The 16,351-nt window shown below is 40.0% G+C and overlaps 1 protein-coding gene across 1 annotated transcript in view; it reads left to right on the forward strand.

The window, feature by feature from the left end:
* Positions 1 to 11,508, forward strand: part of LOC113888441 (multidrug resistance-associated protein 4-like) — a gene marked incomplete at its 5' end in the record, with an annotated part of 126,448 nt that extends 114,940 nt beyond the window's left edge. Inside the window, 2 exon segments of the mRNA XM_027535572.1 lie at positions 11,234 to 11,368; positions 11,479 to 11,508. Of these exon segments, the coding sequence (XP_027391373.1) occupies positions 11,234 to 11,368; positions 11,479 to 11,508 (165 nt within the window).
* Positions 11,509 to 16,351: the final 4,843 nt, after the last annotated feature.

Here is a 16,351-nt window from a genome sequence, read left to right on the forward strand (position 1 = left end):
TGTAGAAACAAAGTTAAGTCAGAGCTGAGAGACTGTAGATAAACAACTAGCAAGTCTCTTACATAGTAGATCTGGACTCAGCGCACAAAGCAGGCTCTAAGCTTTGGTGTTTGGATATCTGTCTAGTATCTTTCCTGTAATTTTGATTTGCTCTTTCTTCCTCAGAAATTAGTATTTCCTTGCTTAGCTTTGTTTTCCTCCTTCCTCCCTCCTTTCCCCTTTTCTCTCTTTTGTCGACTTCTCTCTCTTTTCTTTTCCCTCTGTTGCTGAATTTCCATAAATCTTAGGATGTGGATTTATAAAATGACAAGGAAAACCATTCCTCGAAGAGAAATCTTTGGCTGCAAATAAGCCATAAGGAATTCAAGTTGTTTTCAAGCTAGTTCCCAGCCTGTGGAACAAGCTAATATTACTCATTTTACAGATGCTAACTACTGTCACAAGATCCTGCAGTATCCAGTGTTGCTGATTAGAGATGAAGTAAATAGATAAGGAAAGCCTGCACAGTGCTTAAAAGGCAGCAGAGTCAACTTTTATTTCAATGGTCTATACTAAATAGGTCAGTCAGTATATACTAAACAGGTAATGCTGCTGCTGCTAAGTCACTTCAGTTGTGTCCGACTCTGTGCGACCCCATAGACGGCAGCCCGCCAGGCTCCCCTGTCCCTTGGATTCTCCAGGCAAGAACACTAGAGTGGGTTGCCATTTCCTTCTCCAATGCATGAAAGTGAAAAGTGAAAGTGAAGTCGCTCAGTCATGTCCAACTCTTAGCGACCCCATGGACTGCAGCCTACCAGGCTCCTCCATCCATGGGATTTTCTAGGCAAGAGTACTGGAGTGGGATGCCATCACCTTCTCCAAAACAGGTAATAATCAGTAATAAATGGTCAGTAATACTCAAACTTCCTTATGTTCAGGGATAATGGAGTTGCCTCTTTTGACTTCTTGAGCAGTTCCTGGAATATCACCTCCCTCCCTATTCCCCATGCATTGTCAGGTGGGATCACCAGTGGGGACACTGAGTAGATACCAGACTGTCAGCCTCAAGACTGTGCCTGTGGCCTCACTCTTGTGAGCTGGCCATACTTAGGAGTGAGTTCTGGAGAAACAAATGACAAAAGTGGGGCATTTGCAACCAAAGGGATGCTCTAGGCTCAAAGCAGTGTGTCTGGTCACCTGAACTGAAACATCTCAGTTAGAAGCAGGCCTCTCCTGCAGAGTTTTATGAGGGACCTGGTGACATTCCAAGATTTTAGGACAGTGACTTTGAAATGCCAACAACTTTGTTTAGCATCAAGCATCCTTAGTCATTTGTTTTTGTTCTTGAGTGCTAATTGGAAAAGTAACCTTTTATTTCTACTCTTTAGCTGTCACTTTGTTATTCTTACGTCTCAGCACTGTATTTTGCAGACTGCCCCCCAAAGGCATACTTCTTACACAAGGAATGATTGATGCTGTGAAATTTCCCTTTTGAAACCCTTTGTTAAGCTTTAGAGGCAGCAACAGAAAGATGACTTGATCTCTGGTGCGAATAAATTCTTTGCTTTTAAATGTACCCTGGAGATGTATTTTTGGGGTTTGGTATTACAGCATTCATGGAAGCAGCTTCCTGTTACTACCTAATTCTTATACATGCTGTCACTTTGGAATGTAGCCTCTGTGGTAGCTCAGATGGTAAAGAATCTTCCTGCAAAGCAGGAGACCTGGGTTTGATCCCTGGGTGAGGAAGATTCCCTAAAGAAGGGAATGGCAACCCACTCCAGTGTTCTTGCCTGGAAAATCCCATGGACAGAAGAGCCTGATGGGCTAGAGTCCATGGGGTCACAAGGAGTTGGACACAACTGAGCAACTGATGCTTTCACTTTGGAATGTATGATTGGTTAAGGAAACAGTCAAAAATGACAGCATTTGGCAGACGTGTCAGTTGCTTAGTTCTGAGTCTTTATCTATCAGTACTTGATCCATAGTTGTAAATGTCTAGTTCACAAGTACCTCCTTAATCAATCATCTTTGTTGCCATTATCAAAATACGTCCATTTGTTTAATGTTTTACTTACCAGTCAGTTCAGTTCAGTTCAGTTCACTCAGTCATATCCGACTCTTTGCGACTCCATGGACTGCAGCATGCCAAGCCTCCCTGTCCATCACCAACTCCCGGAGTTTACTCAAACTCATGTCCATTGAGTCGGTAATGTAACCTCAGATTTTTCCCTCTTTGTCAATATGTTCAACAAGTCCTTAACCTAGTTTTACAAAACAGTTTACAGCCCGGCCCTTCCCCACCTTTCTAGTTTTGTCCCTCTCTGCTCCCCCTCCTTCCTTTACAGCTAAAACCACACTGATGGTGTTTCAGGTCTCCAAATGCAGTCTCTTACAGTGTGTCCTTTCTCAACTGTTGGTGGCTTAGACTAATGTCCCTGCAGTGGAAATGGTGAGATGGCTGGATTTGGGATAGACACTGAAGTGGAGCCAAGTGATGGACTGAACTTGGGATCTGAGGGAAGAGAAGGGAAATACAAGGGTTCTCTTTGGAGCCTGTGATGATGACCTTGGTTTTCCATGGTGACCTTGACCTTCACTGTGGAGGTGACCTTCCTGCTTCTGTTTTAGGAGACCTTCAGTTTAAGGCTCTCTGGTCAAGGTCATCAGTGATGTCACAAGGAGATCCCAGTAGGAGATGTAAATCTGGCCACTTGTTTACATCTTGGTCTGACCTGGTTGCAGCTGATGACTCCTCTGGTAGGAGTACAAACAATCCTCTAGCTTCAGGGCTGGAGATTCGTCCTCTGTTCTACACCCACCCCAGGTGTAAACCTTGTATTATTTTCTAGAGCTTTGGATTACCAGTCAACTTTCAATCAGCAAAAACACCATAAATATTGTTCTTTCTCAAAACTTTGACTTTCGAGACACCTGTTTTTCTTGATTGATTTAGAAATACAGGAATATGGGGGATGGATAAATTAGGAATTTGGGATTAATAGATACACACTACTACATGTAACAACAAGGCATGACCTTGCTGGGATGTTAAATGAGTGCAATTGTGTGTTAGTTTGAACATTCTTTGGCATTGCCCTTCTTTGAAATTGGAATGAAAACTGACCTTTTCCAGTCTGGTGGACACTGCCAAGTTGAGACATACAAATCAAAACTACAGTGAGATCTCGTACCAGTCAGAATGATGATCATCAAAAAAATCTACAAATAAATGCTAGAGAGGGTGTATAGAAAAGGGAGCCCTCCTACGTTGTGGGTAGAATGTAAATTTGTGTAGACACTATTGAAAAACTGGAGGGATTTTCCTGGTGGCCCAGTGGTAAAGAAACTGCCTTCCAATGTAGGGGACTTGGATTCAATCCCTAGTTGGGGACCTAAAGTCCCACATGCTCCGGACGACTAAGCCCACACACCACAACTACTGAGCTCGTGCATGACAATGAAGATCCCTCATGCCACAGCTAAGACCCAGCACAGCAACAAACAAACAAATGAAGAGAAACTATGAAGGTTCCATAAGAAGCTAAAAACAGCCCCTGTGTGATCCAACAATTCCATTCCTGGACATATACCCAGAGAAAAATATGGATACCTGCACCCCAGTGATCACTGAAACACTGTTTACAATACTCAAGACATGGAAGCACCCAAATGTCAATTGACATATGAATGGATAAAGAAGATGTGATACATATACACAATGGAATATTGTGCTGTGCTGTGCTTAGTTGCTCAACTGTATCTGACTCTTTGTGACCTCATGGACTGTAGCCTGCCAGTCTCCTCTGTCCATGAGGATTTTCCAGGCAAGAATACAGCAGTGGATTTCCATGCCCTCGTTCAGGGGATTTTCCCAACCCAGGGATCAAACCCTGGTCTCCCGAATTGCAGCTAGATTCTTTACCGTCTGAGCTACCAGAGAAGCCCACAATGGAATATTACTTAGATATAAAAAAGAAAGAAATAATGCCATCTGCAGCAACATGGATGGACCAGGAGATGATCATATGAAATGAAGTAATTCAGACAGAGAAACACAAATGTCATATGATATCGCTTACATGCAGAATTTAAAAAAAATAAAATAAAAAAATGATACAAATGAACTTATTTACAAAACAGAAACAAACTTACTAACATTGAGACCAGAAACCAAATTTATGGTTACCCAGGGGAATTGTGCAGGGAGGGATAGATTGAGAGTTTGGGACTGACATGCACATACTGCTCTATTTAAAATAGATGGCCAACAAGGACCTCCTGTATAGCATAGGAAACTTTGTTTAATGTTCTATGATGACTTGATTGGGAAAAAATTTTGAAAAAGAATGGAAACATGTATTTGATTCACTTTGCTGTAAACCTGAAACTACCACAACATTGTTAATCAACTATATTCCAATTTAATAAAAAGTTAAAAGTAAATATACTCCCATATAAAGTAAAAATTAAAAAAAGAAAATGAATCAAATTATTTTGCAATAGGTCCATTTAATTTTTATGTCTAAGACAGCTACCTAGATAAACACATCTTCATTGAGCTTATGTAACTGACTGACTTATCTCACTTAATGCATTTGTCCTTAACCAGTGGAGAGTGGCAAATGATTTGAGATTAGCATTCCTGGAGAGTTTCTCAGATCAAGGGATTGTTATCACACTAACTTAAATGTGTGGTTCAGTTTAGTTCAACTTGGGTTACAGGAAGAATGGGGAAAGAGTGAGAGATTATAGGAACATTTTCTTATAGATATAAAAGATTAAAAAATAATTCAAAATTGTACCTATTTTTCTGTATATAAAATTTAGAGTCACTTTATGTTTATGTGTTCTGAAATACCTAGAATCTTTGACAAAACTGGTAAGCATAGAGGCTACGTTGGTAAAATTCTATTCCTGGCCTTTTTTCAGTCTATGTTCCAATGTAACTCTTGTAGCTCCTGACATAAGCATTGACCACACTGCACTCTGTTCCTGTCAGTGCCCCCTCCTCTCTGATTACCCCTTTTCTTTTTCTTCATGTCCAACATTTGACAATAAGTTTCAAGCCTTTATCTTCAACACTGGCTTGTTTGTCTTTCATTTTCCCTTTCACACTTCCTCTTGCCCACAGCCATCAGGCATGTGGTCCTCCATGTCCACATCCCTAATCCTGTCACCCCTGTATCCCACTGCCTCGGCGGCTTCCCTTGCCAGCTATATCCGTTCCCTCCTTGATCTTATCCTACAGTCTTGCCAAATTACACCATTGGGCAGTCACCCTGTCATACCCTGAATTTAGTTTCCTTTGTTTTTAACTTTTAATCAGCATGTATTGTGTACCTGATTCCTGTCATGTACAATGTCAGAATCCTGAGATGCAAAGTGAACATAGAAAACCATATAAACCTGCTCTGGAGGAGATCCCAAGCTAGCGATCAACCCTCTTGGTCCATTTGGTTGCCTGTGTCTGGGATGACCACTGTCTGCTGACCCACCTCCAATTCTGCATGTTCAAGGCTATTCATTCTTCAAGGCCCAGCTCTCTGCTCTCTGTCCTCCCTGAAACGTGTCCTCCAAGCCTCTGGCCAGAAGTCATTTATTCTGTTACTCAACTCCTCCTTGTCATGTGTTTTTTTTTCTTGCATTATAGACACTTAAGGATTTTCTTCTCTCTCTCCTTTCAGTATAGGCTTCCTGATATATGTGTTTTCCTCTTCTAGAGCATCTGGCATAGTGCTATCAATGCAGTTAAATATGGTAAATGTTTGCTGAATAAATTTAGAAACTAATGAAAATTAACTTAAGTTTTCCTCAAATATGTTTTGACTGTGGGCCATTTCATATTTATTGTTCATGAAAGTTAAAACTAGTTTTCTTTTTTTTGTGAATATATCCCAGGCACACAGTAAATAATTTGTGCCTGAGTATAATAAAATTACAGTTGAAAAGTAGACAGGATAAATGTTTATGTTTACATGCATATTTTCTTAAATTATAAACAAAGTTAATATTAGGTATTATCCATATGGAAAGATATTTTAGACTACTGAATATTAAACTTCTCATGTCTCTTATTTTACTTATGGTAAATAATTTAACAGTGTCTTTTACTTGTAACTCACATGCAGAGGAAGTAATGAAAGTTCAGTCCTAGATTCAAATCCCAGTTCTGCCATCTGCTGATTCTACTGCTTTGGCCAAAGTATTTAACTGCACATCAGTCTTCATCTGTGTCTGGTGGTGAACTTCTTGATAGACTGTCTTGTTCATCTTTGAATCTCCCATTCCTAGAACAGTGCTTTGGTGATAGATAGTCAGTGCTTACAGGATGGATGAATGGATAGGGAAGATGGAAGGAAAAAAGGAAGGAATAAATGGAAGAGTAGATTGATAGAAATCATGAACCTTGTTTGTCTACTCTTGAGAGACATTCTTGAGAATTAACAATGATGTTTATAAAGTATATGAAACAGTAAATCCTCAACTCACAGCTATTTTTATTTTCCATTCCAAATCCAAAGACTGCTATTTTAGTTATGGGATGCTTTCATGGATCTGATGGTTACTGTAGCCTTTGTTATACTCCATTTATATGCGAGGGCATCCCATCTCTCAAACCTTGTGAATCTGTCCACTTGAGGCTGTATTCATAATGCAGTTCACTTTAAGATACTGTACTTTGTTTAATGCCTATTAAAAGATTAATGAAATGTATTGTATTTGCATTTTTAAAGTGTTTAAAAAATTAAATTTTAAGTTCTTATAAATTATCAAGCATTGCAACAAACTATCACACTTCTGTCATTCCCACCTAAAACTGAAAATTCCCCTTATAAAATATAATGAGTTAGTAATGTCAACAACAAAAAAACTCACAATGTGAGAATTGTGAGTTGTTTCATATGGGGCAAAATGAGGACTGTGGCCCACGAGACAGCATTTCAGATCGCTCTGAGAAACTATTCCAAAGAGTAGAGGGTCAGTGTTAGATGTGATTGTAAAGCGGGATATGTGCAGTCAAGTACACCTTTTGGCAGAGGCTTATTGCTAATCATGAAGAACAGATATTGCTGTTAATGGTTTTAGTGCTTTTCTAGATATGAGGAGATGCAAGTATTGGGCTAGATATGAGAAGATACAAGAATCAGGCTCACAAAAATCTTCTCCTAAAAGTATCTAAGTATCTGAAGATGTATTCTGCCATTTTTTCCCAGGGCACATAGTGTCTCATTCTGAGTCTTCACCCTGTACTCCTTTTAGGATGTGTTGAAGGTCAGTGGCTGAAGTGATTTGTGACCTAGTTCTCATAGAAGTAGAAGGCAAGTGCCAATTTTTAGTAGGCACTAATACTGAAATGGCTCAAAGTGTTTTGACCAAAATGATCTTTCTACCATTTATATTATTAATCCAATTGTTTTTTGAGAGCACTAATTTTTTTTTTGGCTTTGAGTATTTTAGATATTAGCCAATTCTAATAACTACTCATCTCAGTGGCATTTATGTGTTTTAGACAATGTGAGAGAAATTGGAAAATTTACTATTCATTCAAATTTGAATAAAGTAGAAAGTTGGACAAGGACAAAATATTAATAATATTTTCATTAAAATATGTAAAGTCTTTATAGTCAGAGAACTCATTTTCACCAACTCTGAAGTGGTGATTTTTAAAGTTGTTGCTTTTGCAGAATGTAAAGTTGTTCATTGTATGAAGTAATGAATCTTTTGGTCTCAGGCGACTCAGCCTGCAGCAGCTTGAAGAAGGATTTTGGTTCCCTGGACAGAGATTGAAGTCAGGCTGAGGCAGAGAAAGCTCTGAATCCCAGGCACCAGGCCTCAAGGGCCAGTAGCCAGTGACAAGGCCCTGGACTTCTGACTTTGTATAAATGAATTTACACAAGCAGATGGACAGTAGTGAAACAAAGTGCTCAGTAGGAGGGAAAATGATAACGTGTAGATAGTCACATGGGCAGGCTCAGAAAAAGAGTGGTACACTTGTGATAGGTAAAATCACTTATATGGGGCATTTTTTCTGGGTTTCCTTTGGACAATCATCTTGTTTTATCTGACTCGGAGTCTGTACTTGGTTTATCTCAAGGTCCTCCCATGTGTGTGCATGCATCCCTTAGGTAAGATGGATCCTGGAGAAGAGGCTTATGGGTAGGTTGACATCACCTACAGTGGCGTGGTGACCCCTCCCTTTTTGACCCTCAAGGAACATTTCTGCACACGTGTAGGTAGGAAGGTCTCCTTAACCTTGAGAATGAGAAAATGTGGCCTGTTTATCTTTTATCTGGGCAGAGCTCAGCTTCTCCTCCCTCCTGCTATTGTCTTCTTCTTGGAGTATCTGTCCAGAGAGGACAAACTCCAGCTGGGCAGCCTGGGGCCCATCTGTCTGCTGCCCCAATTTCATACTTATTTACTTAGTCTTTGGCATGAGATAGACCTGTGTTTTAAAATTGTGTTTGTTTTTTTTTTCTTCTTCAATGTCAAGGGGAGTAGTTATATATTCTATGTTTAAGTAAAATTGCACATTAAGGGCATCTAAATTGGCATGCCAAATTATAGGACATTTTAATAATTAGGTGGATGTGACAGATTCAATTATTCTTCAATTCTTTTGAGAAAGATGCCTTTAGCAGTGATGCACAGTAGTTAAAAAAGGTTAGTGGGAAAATGGCCTTTATGAGACTTGATGAACAATTCCCACTAAATGACATAGGATGGATTAAGTACAATACCTAGATGTGAAACACAACCTGTGTCTTGCTTAGAGTTTCAGGTTATTTTCTTAAGATACATTTACTCTAGTAGTGGTAGTGGTAGTAGTCACTCAGTCATGCCTGATTCTTTGCAACCGTATGGACTGCAGCTCGCCAGGTTCCTCTGTCCATGGGATTTCTCCAGGCAAGAATACTGGAGTGGGTAGGTATTCTCTTCTCTGGGGGATCTTCACAACCCAGGAATGGAACCTGGGTCTCCTACGTTGGAAGCATTTTCTTTACTGTCTAAGCTACCAGGAAACCACTTCACATCAAAACTGTTTTCCTGGGTACATCATGTAGGTCAATTGTTTCAGACTCTTCCTTCCCTCTGAAACTATTAAGCAAAGCCACCAACAGGTAGAAAGACAGAGTTAAGAGCCCCCTCCTCTCCCTTTCAGCATCCAATTAGTGGACATATTAATGAGCAATAAAGTGGCTGAAAAGTAGGCAGTTGGAAAAAGGAAAGAAGCAAGGAAAGATAATTTGTGACAAAAGAGATTTAGAGCCTCAGCAATCCAGACTGGGCTTCCCTGTGTGCTATGCCAGGCTGTGATCACTGGAATTTGGAGCCCAATTTCTTTCTTGCTTCTTTAGTCTTATCCAAAGAGAAAACTGGATTTCTACAGACTTATTCTATGCAAAGCAGCTCTGCTACAGCTGCTTAAGTAGGAGCTCTTTTTGCCAGCCTTTCACTCTCAGAATAATAAACTACAACCACAGCCAAATTCAAGAAGCATCTTAACCTCTCTGACAAGAGATTTAGTGCTGTTTTCAGTTCAGTTCAGTCCGACTCTTTGCGATACCATGGACTGCAGCACGCAGGCCTCCCTGTCCATCACCAATTCCTGGAGTTTACTCAAACTCTTGTCCATTGGGTCAGTGATGCCATCCAACCATCCCATCCTCTGTCATCCCCTTCTAATTCCACTTTCAATCTTTCCCAGCATCAGGGTCTTTTCAAATGAGTCAGTTCTTCACATCAGATAGCCAAAGTTCAGCTTTAGCATCAGTCCTTCCAATGAATATTCAGGGCTTATTTCCTTTAGGTTGGACTGGTTGGAGCTCCTTGCAGTTCCAAGGAACTCTCAAAAGTCTCCTCCAACACCACAGTTCAAAAGCATCGATTCTTCAGTGCTCAGCTTTCTTTATAGTCCAACTCTCATATCCATACATGACTACCGGGAAAATAGTATCTTTGACTAGATAGACCTTAGTTGCAAAGTAATGTCTCTGATTTTAAATATGCTGTAAAGAGTGCCCATAACTTTTATTCCAAGGAGCAAGTGTCTTTTAATTTCATGGCTGCAGTCACCATCTGCAGTGATTTTGGAGCCCCCCAAAATTAAGTCTGTCACAGTTTCCATTGTTTCCCCATTTACCATGAAGTGATCGGACCTGATGCTATGATCTTAGTTTTATGAATGTTGGGTTTTAAGCCAACTTTTTCACTCTTTTCATTCACTTTCATCAAGAAGCTCTTTAGGTCTTCACTTACTGCCATAAGGGTGGTGTCATCTGCATATCTGAGGTTATTGATATTTCTCCCAGCAATCTTGACAACAGCCTGTGTTCCAGCATTTCTCGTGATGTATACTGCATATAAGTTAAATAATCAGAGGCCTCTCGCCTTCTGAGATGATCCACACTCTGTTCCTTGAGTGTGTTTCTATTATAGCCACTCTTGCCTTTTGAGATGGCCTGCAGTCTGTCTATAGAATCTGTATGTGTGTGTTCAGTCGCTCAGTCATGTCCAACTCTTGGTGACCCCAAGGACTGTGGCCTGCCAGGCTCCTCTGTCCATGGGATTGTCCAGGCAAGAATACTGGATTGGGTTGCAATTTCCTTCTCCAGGGAAACAAAACATAGTAATAGCTAAATCAGTGAATTCTTTGAAAATGAGGACTCAATAAAATTTAGCTGAAATAGAAGAATCTGTCATGAAAACACTGTAAGAAGATAGTTTTCCTAAGATTTTGTGATTCTTGCTACAGTAAGGTGAAGAAGAAATCTGTGGACCAATATTCTAGAACATATTCTTAGGGCTTCCATATCATATAAGTACTGAGAGTGAAGTTTTTGACTAATAACTTCTTTTGGAACACATTCTTATCAAGTATACAATAGAGATACAATAGAATCTTTATCTCTATAAATAAATCCACTTCTTCACTATCACTTTGTCTCTCACTGAATTCTTTCTGAGCTGAGACATAAAGCACCTGAACTTCAGTACGTCCAGACACCAGGTGAGTGATTCTAATTAAAAGACCGTGGGTTCAAGTCCCAGTCGGAGGTTGCACAGTTTCATTAGGATTTTGCCTGGTAAAACAAGGTAATCAAACCATTTACACAGCACAAGGCCTATCACCTAAATAGATTCTCTCCATTTTTCTCCCCCTGCCTCTTTCTAAAATATTGTCTGAGTTACTACAGTATGTTACTGGGATACATTGCATGCTGCTAATGGGTTTCTTTCTGCTGATTAACAGGTTTTGGATTCAGGGACAGTGAAAGAATACAGTCCACCACATGATTTGCTGCAAAGCAGTAAGAGCCTATTTTACAAGATGGTGCAACAACTGGGTGAGGCTGAGGCCACTGCCCTCACTGAAAGAGCCAAACAGGTGAGGCTGCTGTAGGGAGTTGTAATTGAAGTTTGTCTCCGGTGTTCACACTCTTCACCTGATCTCCAACAGGCATCTGGTAACAAGCACTCTGTGCCCTTTTCAATCAGAAGCCTCTGGAGACTAAGCGTCATGACTGAGTCTTAATAATACTTTGCAGGCTGAAGGCAGGTCTCCTGAGAATCTGCGGCAGTGCTGGGGGTGGGGTCAGAATGTGTGCAGTCATGTGTGCATGAGAGAGATTTTGTATTGCAGAGTCCAGGTGGTTGAACTCTGGCTTTAGATTCTTACAGAACACTTTGCAGATCCTTTACATTTCATTCTGATAGGTGCTCAGTACATTTTTTTCAAATTTAAATTTATTATTAATTGGATGATAATTGCTTTACAATATTGTGTTGATTTCTGCTGTATATCAACATGAATCAGCCATGGTATGCATAAGTCCCCTCTCTCTTGAGTCTCCCTCCCACCACATTCCATCCTGCTAAGTTGTCACAGAGCAGTGGATTTGAGCTCCCTGCTGCTGCTGCTGCTGCTGCTAAGTCGCTTCAGTCGTGTCTGACTCTGTGCGACCCCATAGACGGCCGCCCGCCAGGCTCAGCCATCCCTGGGATTCTCCAGGCAAGAACACTGGAGTGGGTTGCCATTTCCTTCTCCAGAGCTCCCTGCATGATACTGCAAATTTCCACTGGCTATGTCTGCATCTCCATTGCTGCTCTGCAGATAGGTTTATCAATACCATCTTTCTAGAGTCCATATATATGCACAAATATATATTTGTTTTTCTCTTTCTGACTGACTTCACTCTGTTTAATATGTTCTTGGTTCATCCACCTCATTAGAATTGAGTCAAATGCATTCCTTTTTATGGCTGAGTAATATTGTGTATTATTCACACATCATGAGAGTACATCATGAGAAAAACTGGGCTGGAAGAAGCACAAGCTGGAATCAAGATTGCCGGGAGAAATATCAATAACCTCAGATATACAGATGACACCACCTTTATGGCAGAAAGTGAAGAAGAACTAAAAAGCCTCTTGATGAAAGTGAAAGAGGAGAGTGAAAAAGCTGGCTTAAAGCTCAACATTCAGAAAACTAAGATCATGGCATCTGGTCCCATCACTTCATGGTAAATAGATGGGGAAACAGAGGAAACGGTGTAAGACTTTATTTTTTGGGGCTCCAAAATCACTGAAGATGGTGATTGCAGCCATGAAATTAAAAGACACTTACTTCTTGAAAGGAAAGTTATGACCAACCTAGACAGCATATTAAAAGCAGAGACATTACTTTGTCAAAAAAGTTCCGTCTAGTCAAGGATATGGTTTTTCCAGTAGTCATGTATGGATTTGAGAGTTGGACTGTGAAGAAAGCTAAGTGCTGAAGTATTGATGCTTTTGAACTGTGGTGTTGGAGAAGACTCTTGAGAGTCCCTTGGACTGCAAGGAGATCCAACCAGTCCATCCTAAAGGAGATCAGTCCTGGGTGTTCATTGGAAGGACTAATGTTGAAGTTGAAACTCCAATACTTTGGCCACCTCATGCGAAGAGTTGACTCATTGGAAAAGACCCTGATGCTGGGAGGGATTGAGGGCAGGAGGTGAAGCGGACGACAGAGGATGAGATGGCTGGATGGCATCACCGACTCGATGGACATGAGTTTGGGTAACCTCCTGGAGTTGGTGATGGACAGGGAGGCCTGGCGTGCTGTGGTTCATGGGGTCGCAAAGAGTCAGACACAACTGAGCGACTGAACTGAACTGAATATTGTGTGTATGTACCACAACCCCTGTATTCATTCATCTGTTGATGGACATCTAGGTTGCTTTCATGTCCTAGCTATTGTAAATAGTGCTGCAGAGAACATTGTGGTACTTGTGTCTTTTTCAATGATGAAACCGTACCTCAGGGTGTATACCCAGTAGTGGGATTGTTGGGTCATATGGTAGTTTATTCCTAGTTTTTGAGGAATCTCCATACTGTTCTCCATAGTGGCCATATCAGTTTACATTCCCACCAAGAGTGCAAGAGATTTCCCTTTGGTTCACACCCTCTCCAGCATTTGTTTGTAGATTTTTTGATGCTGGCCATTCTGAACAGTGTGGTGTGATACATGACTGTACTTTTGATTTGCATTTCTCTAATAATGAGAGATGTTAAGCATCTCTTCATATGTTTATTAGCAATTTGTATGTCTTCTTTAGAAAAGTCTCTGTTTAGGTTTTCTGCCCAATTTTTGATTGGGTAGTTTATTTTTTTGTTATTGAGCTGAATGAGCTGCTTATATATTTTGGAGGATAATCCTTTGTTAGTTGTTTCTTTTGTTATTATTTTCTCCCATTCTGAGGGTTGTCTTTTCACCTTGCTTATAGTTTCCTTCACAGTGCAAAAGCTTTTAAGTAGGTGCCATTTGTTTTCTTTTGCTTTTGTTTCCATTACTCGAAGAGGCTCTTGTCAAAGAGTGTTCTGCCTATGTTTTTCTCTAAGAGTTTTTATAGTTTCTGGTCCTACATTTAGGTCTTTAATCCAATTTGAGTTTCTTTTTAATGTATGGTGTTAGGGAGTGTTCTAATTTCATTCTTTTATGTGTAGATGTCCAGTTTTCCCAGCACCACTTATTGAAGAAACTGTCTTTTCTCCATTGTATATTCTTGCCTCCTTTGTTAAAGATAAAGTGCCCACAGGTGCCTGGGTTTATCTCTGAGCTTTCCATCCTCTTCCACTGGTCTGCATTTCTGTTTTTGTGCCAGTACTCTGCTGTCTGATGACTTTAGCTTTATAGACTGAAGTCAGGAAGGTTGATCCCTCCAGTTCCATTCTTCTTTCTCAAGATTGTTTTGGCTCTCAGTACATTTTGGATGTAAGTGCTATCAAGGAACAGCTAGTTGACAAGTCTAGACAGCATATGGAAAAGCAGAGACATCATTTTGCCCACAAAAGTCCATATAGTCAAATTATAGCTTTTCCAATTGTTATGTATGGATGTGAGAGTTAGTCCATAAAGAAGGAGAGTTAATCCTAAAGAATTAATGCTTTTGAATTGTGGTGCTGGAGAAGACTTTTAGAGAGCTCCTTGGCCTGCAAAGAGATTAAACCAGTCAATCCTAAAGGAGATCAATCCTGAATATTCATTGGAAAGACTGATATTGAAGCTGAAGCTCCAATAATTTGGCCACCTGATGTGAAAATCCAACTCTTTCGAAAAGACTGATGCTGGGAAAGATTGAATGCAAAAGGAGAAGAGAGGCAGATTACATGATGGTTAGATAGCATCACCGACACAATGGATTGAGCAAACTCCAGGAGACAGTGGAGGACAGAGGGGCCTGGCATGCTATAGTCCATGTGGTCACAAAGAGTCAGACATAAACTAGCAACTGAACAACAACAACACACAAATGTAGCTTACCAATAAATATTGTTAAATTAGTTGCAAGATTGTTAGGCCAGGAATCAACAAGCTTTTTAATTCTATGACCTATGCCTCTTTTTATACAAATATTACAGTTGATTTGAAACACTGAAAGAACAGATTTCTAATTCTGTGTCTGCTACAAACTAGCATAACATTAATTATGTGTTAGAGCCACTATATATGTGACTTTTGTGGGCAAAGTGATGTCTCTGCTTTTCCATATGCTGTCTAGGTTTGTCATATCTTTCCTTCCAAGGAGCAAGCATCTTTAATTTCCTGGGTGTACTCACTGTCCACAGTGATTTTGGAGCCTAAGAAAACAAAGTCTGTCACTGCTTCCACTTTTACTCTTCCTATTTGCAATGAAGTGATGGGACAGGATGCCATGATCTTAGTGTTTTAATAATGAGTGGTAAGGTATATGGTTATGTATATAGGGCCACCTTCCTCTTAAGGCACTTCCTCATCTTAAATACAGGTGTTGAAGCCAATATCTTATGTTATCGGGACCCATCTAGAATTCAGTAATCTATTTCTCACTACTCAATGTTTGATTATATGTAATGAAAACACATTTTTAAATTGAGGATTTTGACACATAGTTGGGGATATATCCCTCTGATGTGAAATGCCTAAGGTCAAAAGAACAAAAGGGTTTGTGGGATTTCTGGCTGTTTTGTGACTAGCTTTACAGGGACTCACAAATGCTTGTCATATCTTAGGAGGGAAGCTCTAAATGGGAGACACTATAGTGGATGAAAGTGCTCTGTGAATTTCAGGCATAAAAAATATAGGGCTCCAAGTGCAGTTTCCCTACATTTGCATAAAATGTAAGTACTTCTGAAAAGCTCAGAACACAATCTTTGTTGTCCCCAATCTAGGCTTGAACAAGCCAAATTTGTCAACTCTTCCAACAGCTCTGTGATCATGGACAATTTCCTACCCTCTGAACAGTGGAAAGTACAGATCTTCTTCTAAGGAGAAAGAATAAGAAGAAACATTGACAGAGGGAATATAGGCTATTTTCTATTTATTTTTATGTTTTTAAGCTGTCACCTCAGTTATCACATTTGTACAATGAGACCTCAGTTATCACATTTGTACAGTTGATTACTATCACCTCACCTTTGCTAGAAAGATTCTACGTGACCTGAATGCTACTCTTTGAGCACCTTTCTCACATCATATACAGTGCTTAGTGCTCTCACACACCTCATCTCTGAGAAAATGCTTTGTATACCTTTAGACACCATCCAGACTATAGAATTAAGGTATTGTGAATTCATGACTTATTCTGGTGACAACTTCCATCTTCCAGAAGATACAGGAAGCATAAGGGGGTAACTGGAACTAATTATTTTTGTTTGTTTTGGGGGTTGAATCTGAACTTTACTGGTGGGACACAAATTTAAAATCAGAGCAGCACATTTGAGGAACAAGTCACTGCATACAACATTAAAGAGTAGAAATGCAATTGTAGAGGCATTTCACACACAGAAAGTAATAAAACAAAGACTTAGCAAGCAGATGGTATCATCACAGGAAAGGAGATCTCTAGAGTGC

The sequence above is a fragment of the Bos indicus x Bos taurus genome, unplaced genomic scaffold (assembly GCF_003369695.1).
Source record: "Bos indicus x Bos taurus breed Angus x Brahman F1 hybrid unplaced genomic scaffold, Bos_hybrid_MaternalHap_v2.0 SuperScaffold_100135, whole genome shotgun sequence".
In the NCBI taxonomy this organism is placed as follows: domain Eukaryota; kingdom Metazoa; phylum Chordata; class Mammalia; order Artiodactyla; family Bovidae; genus Bos; species Bos indicus x Bos taurus.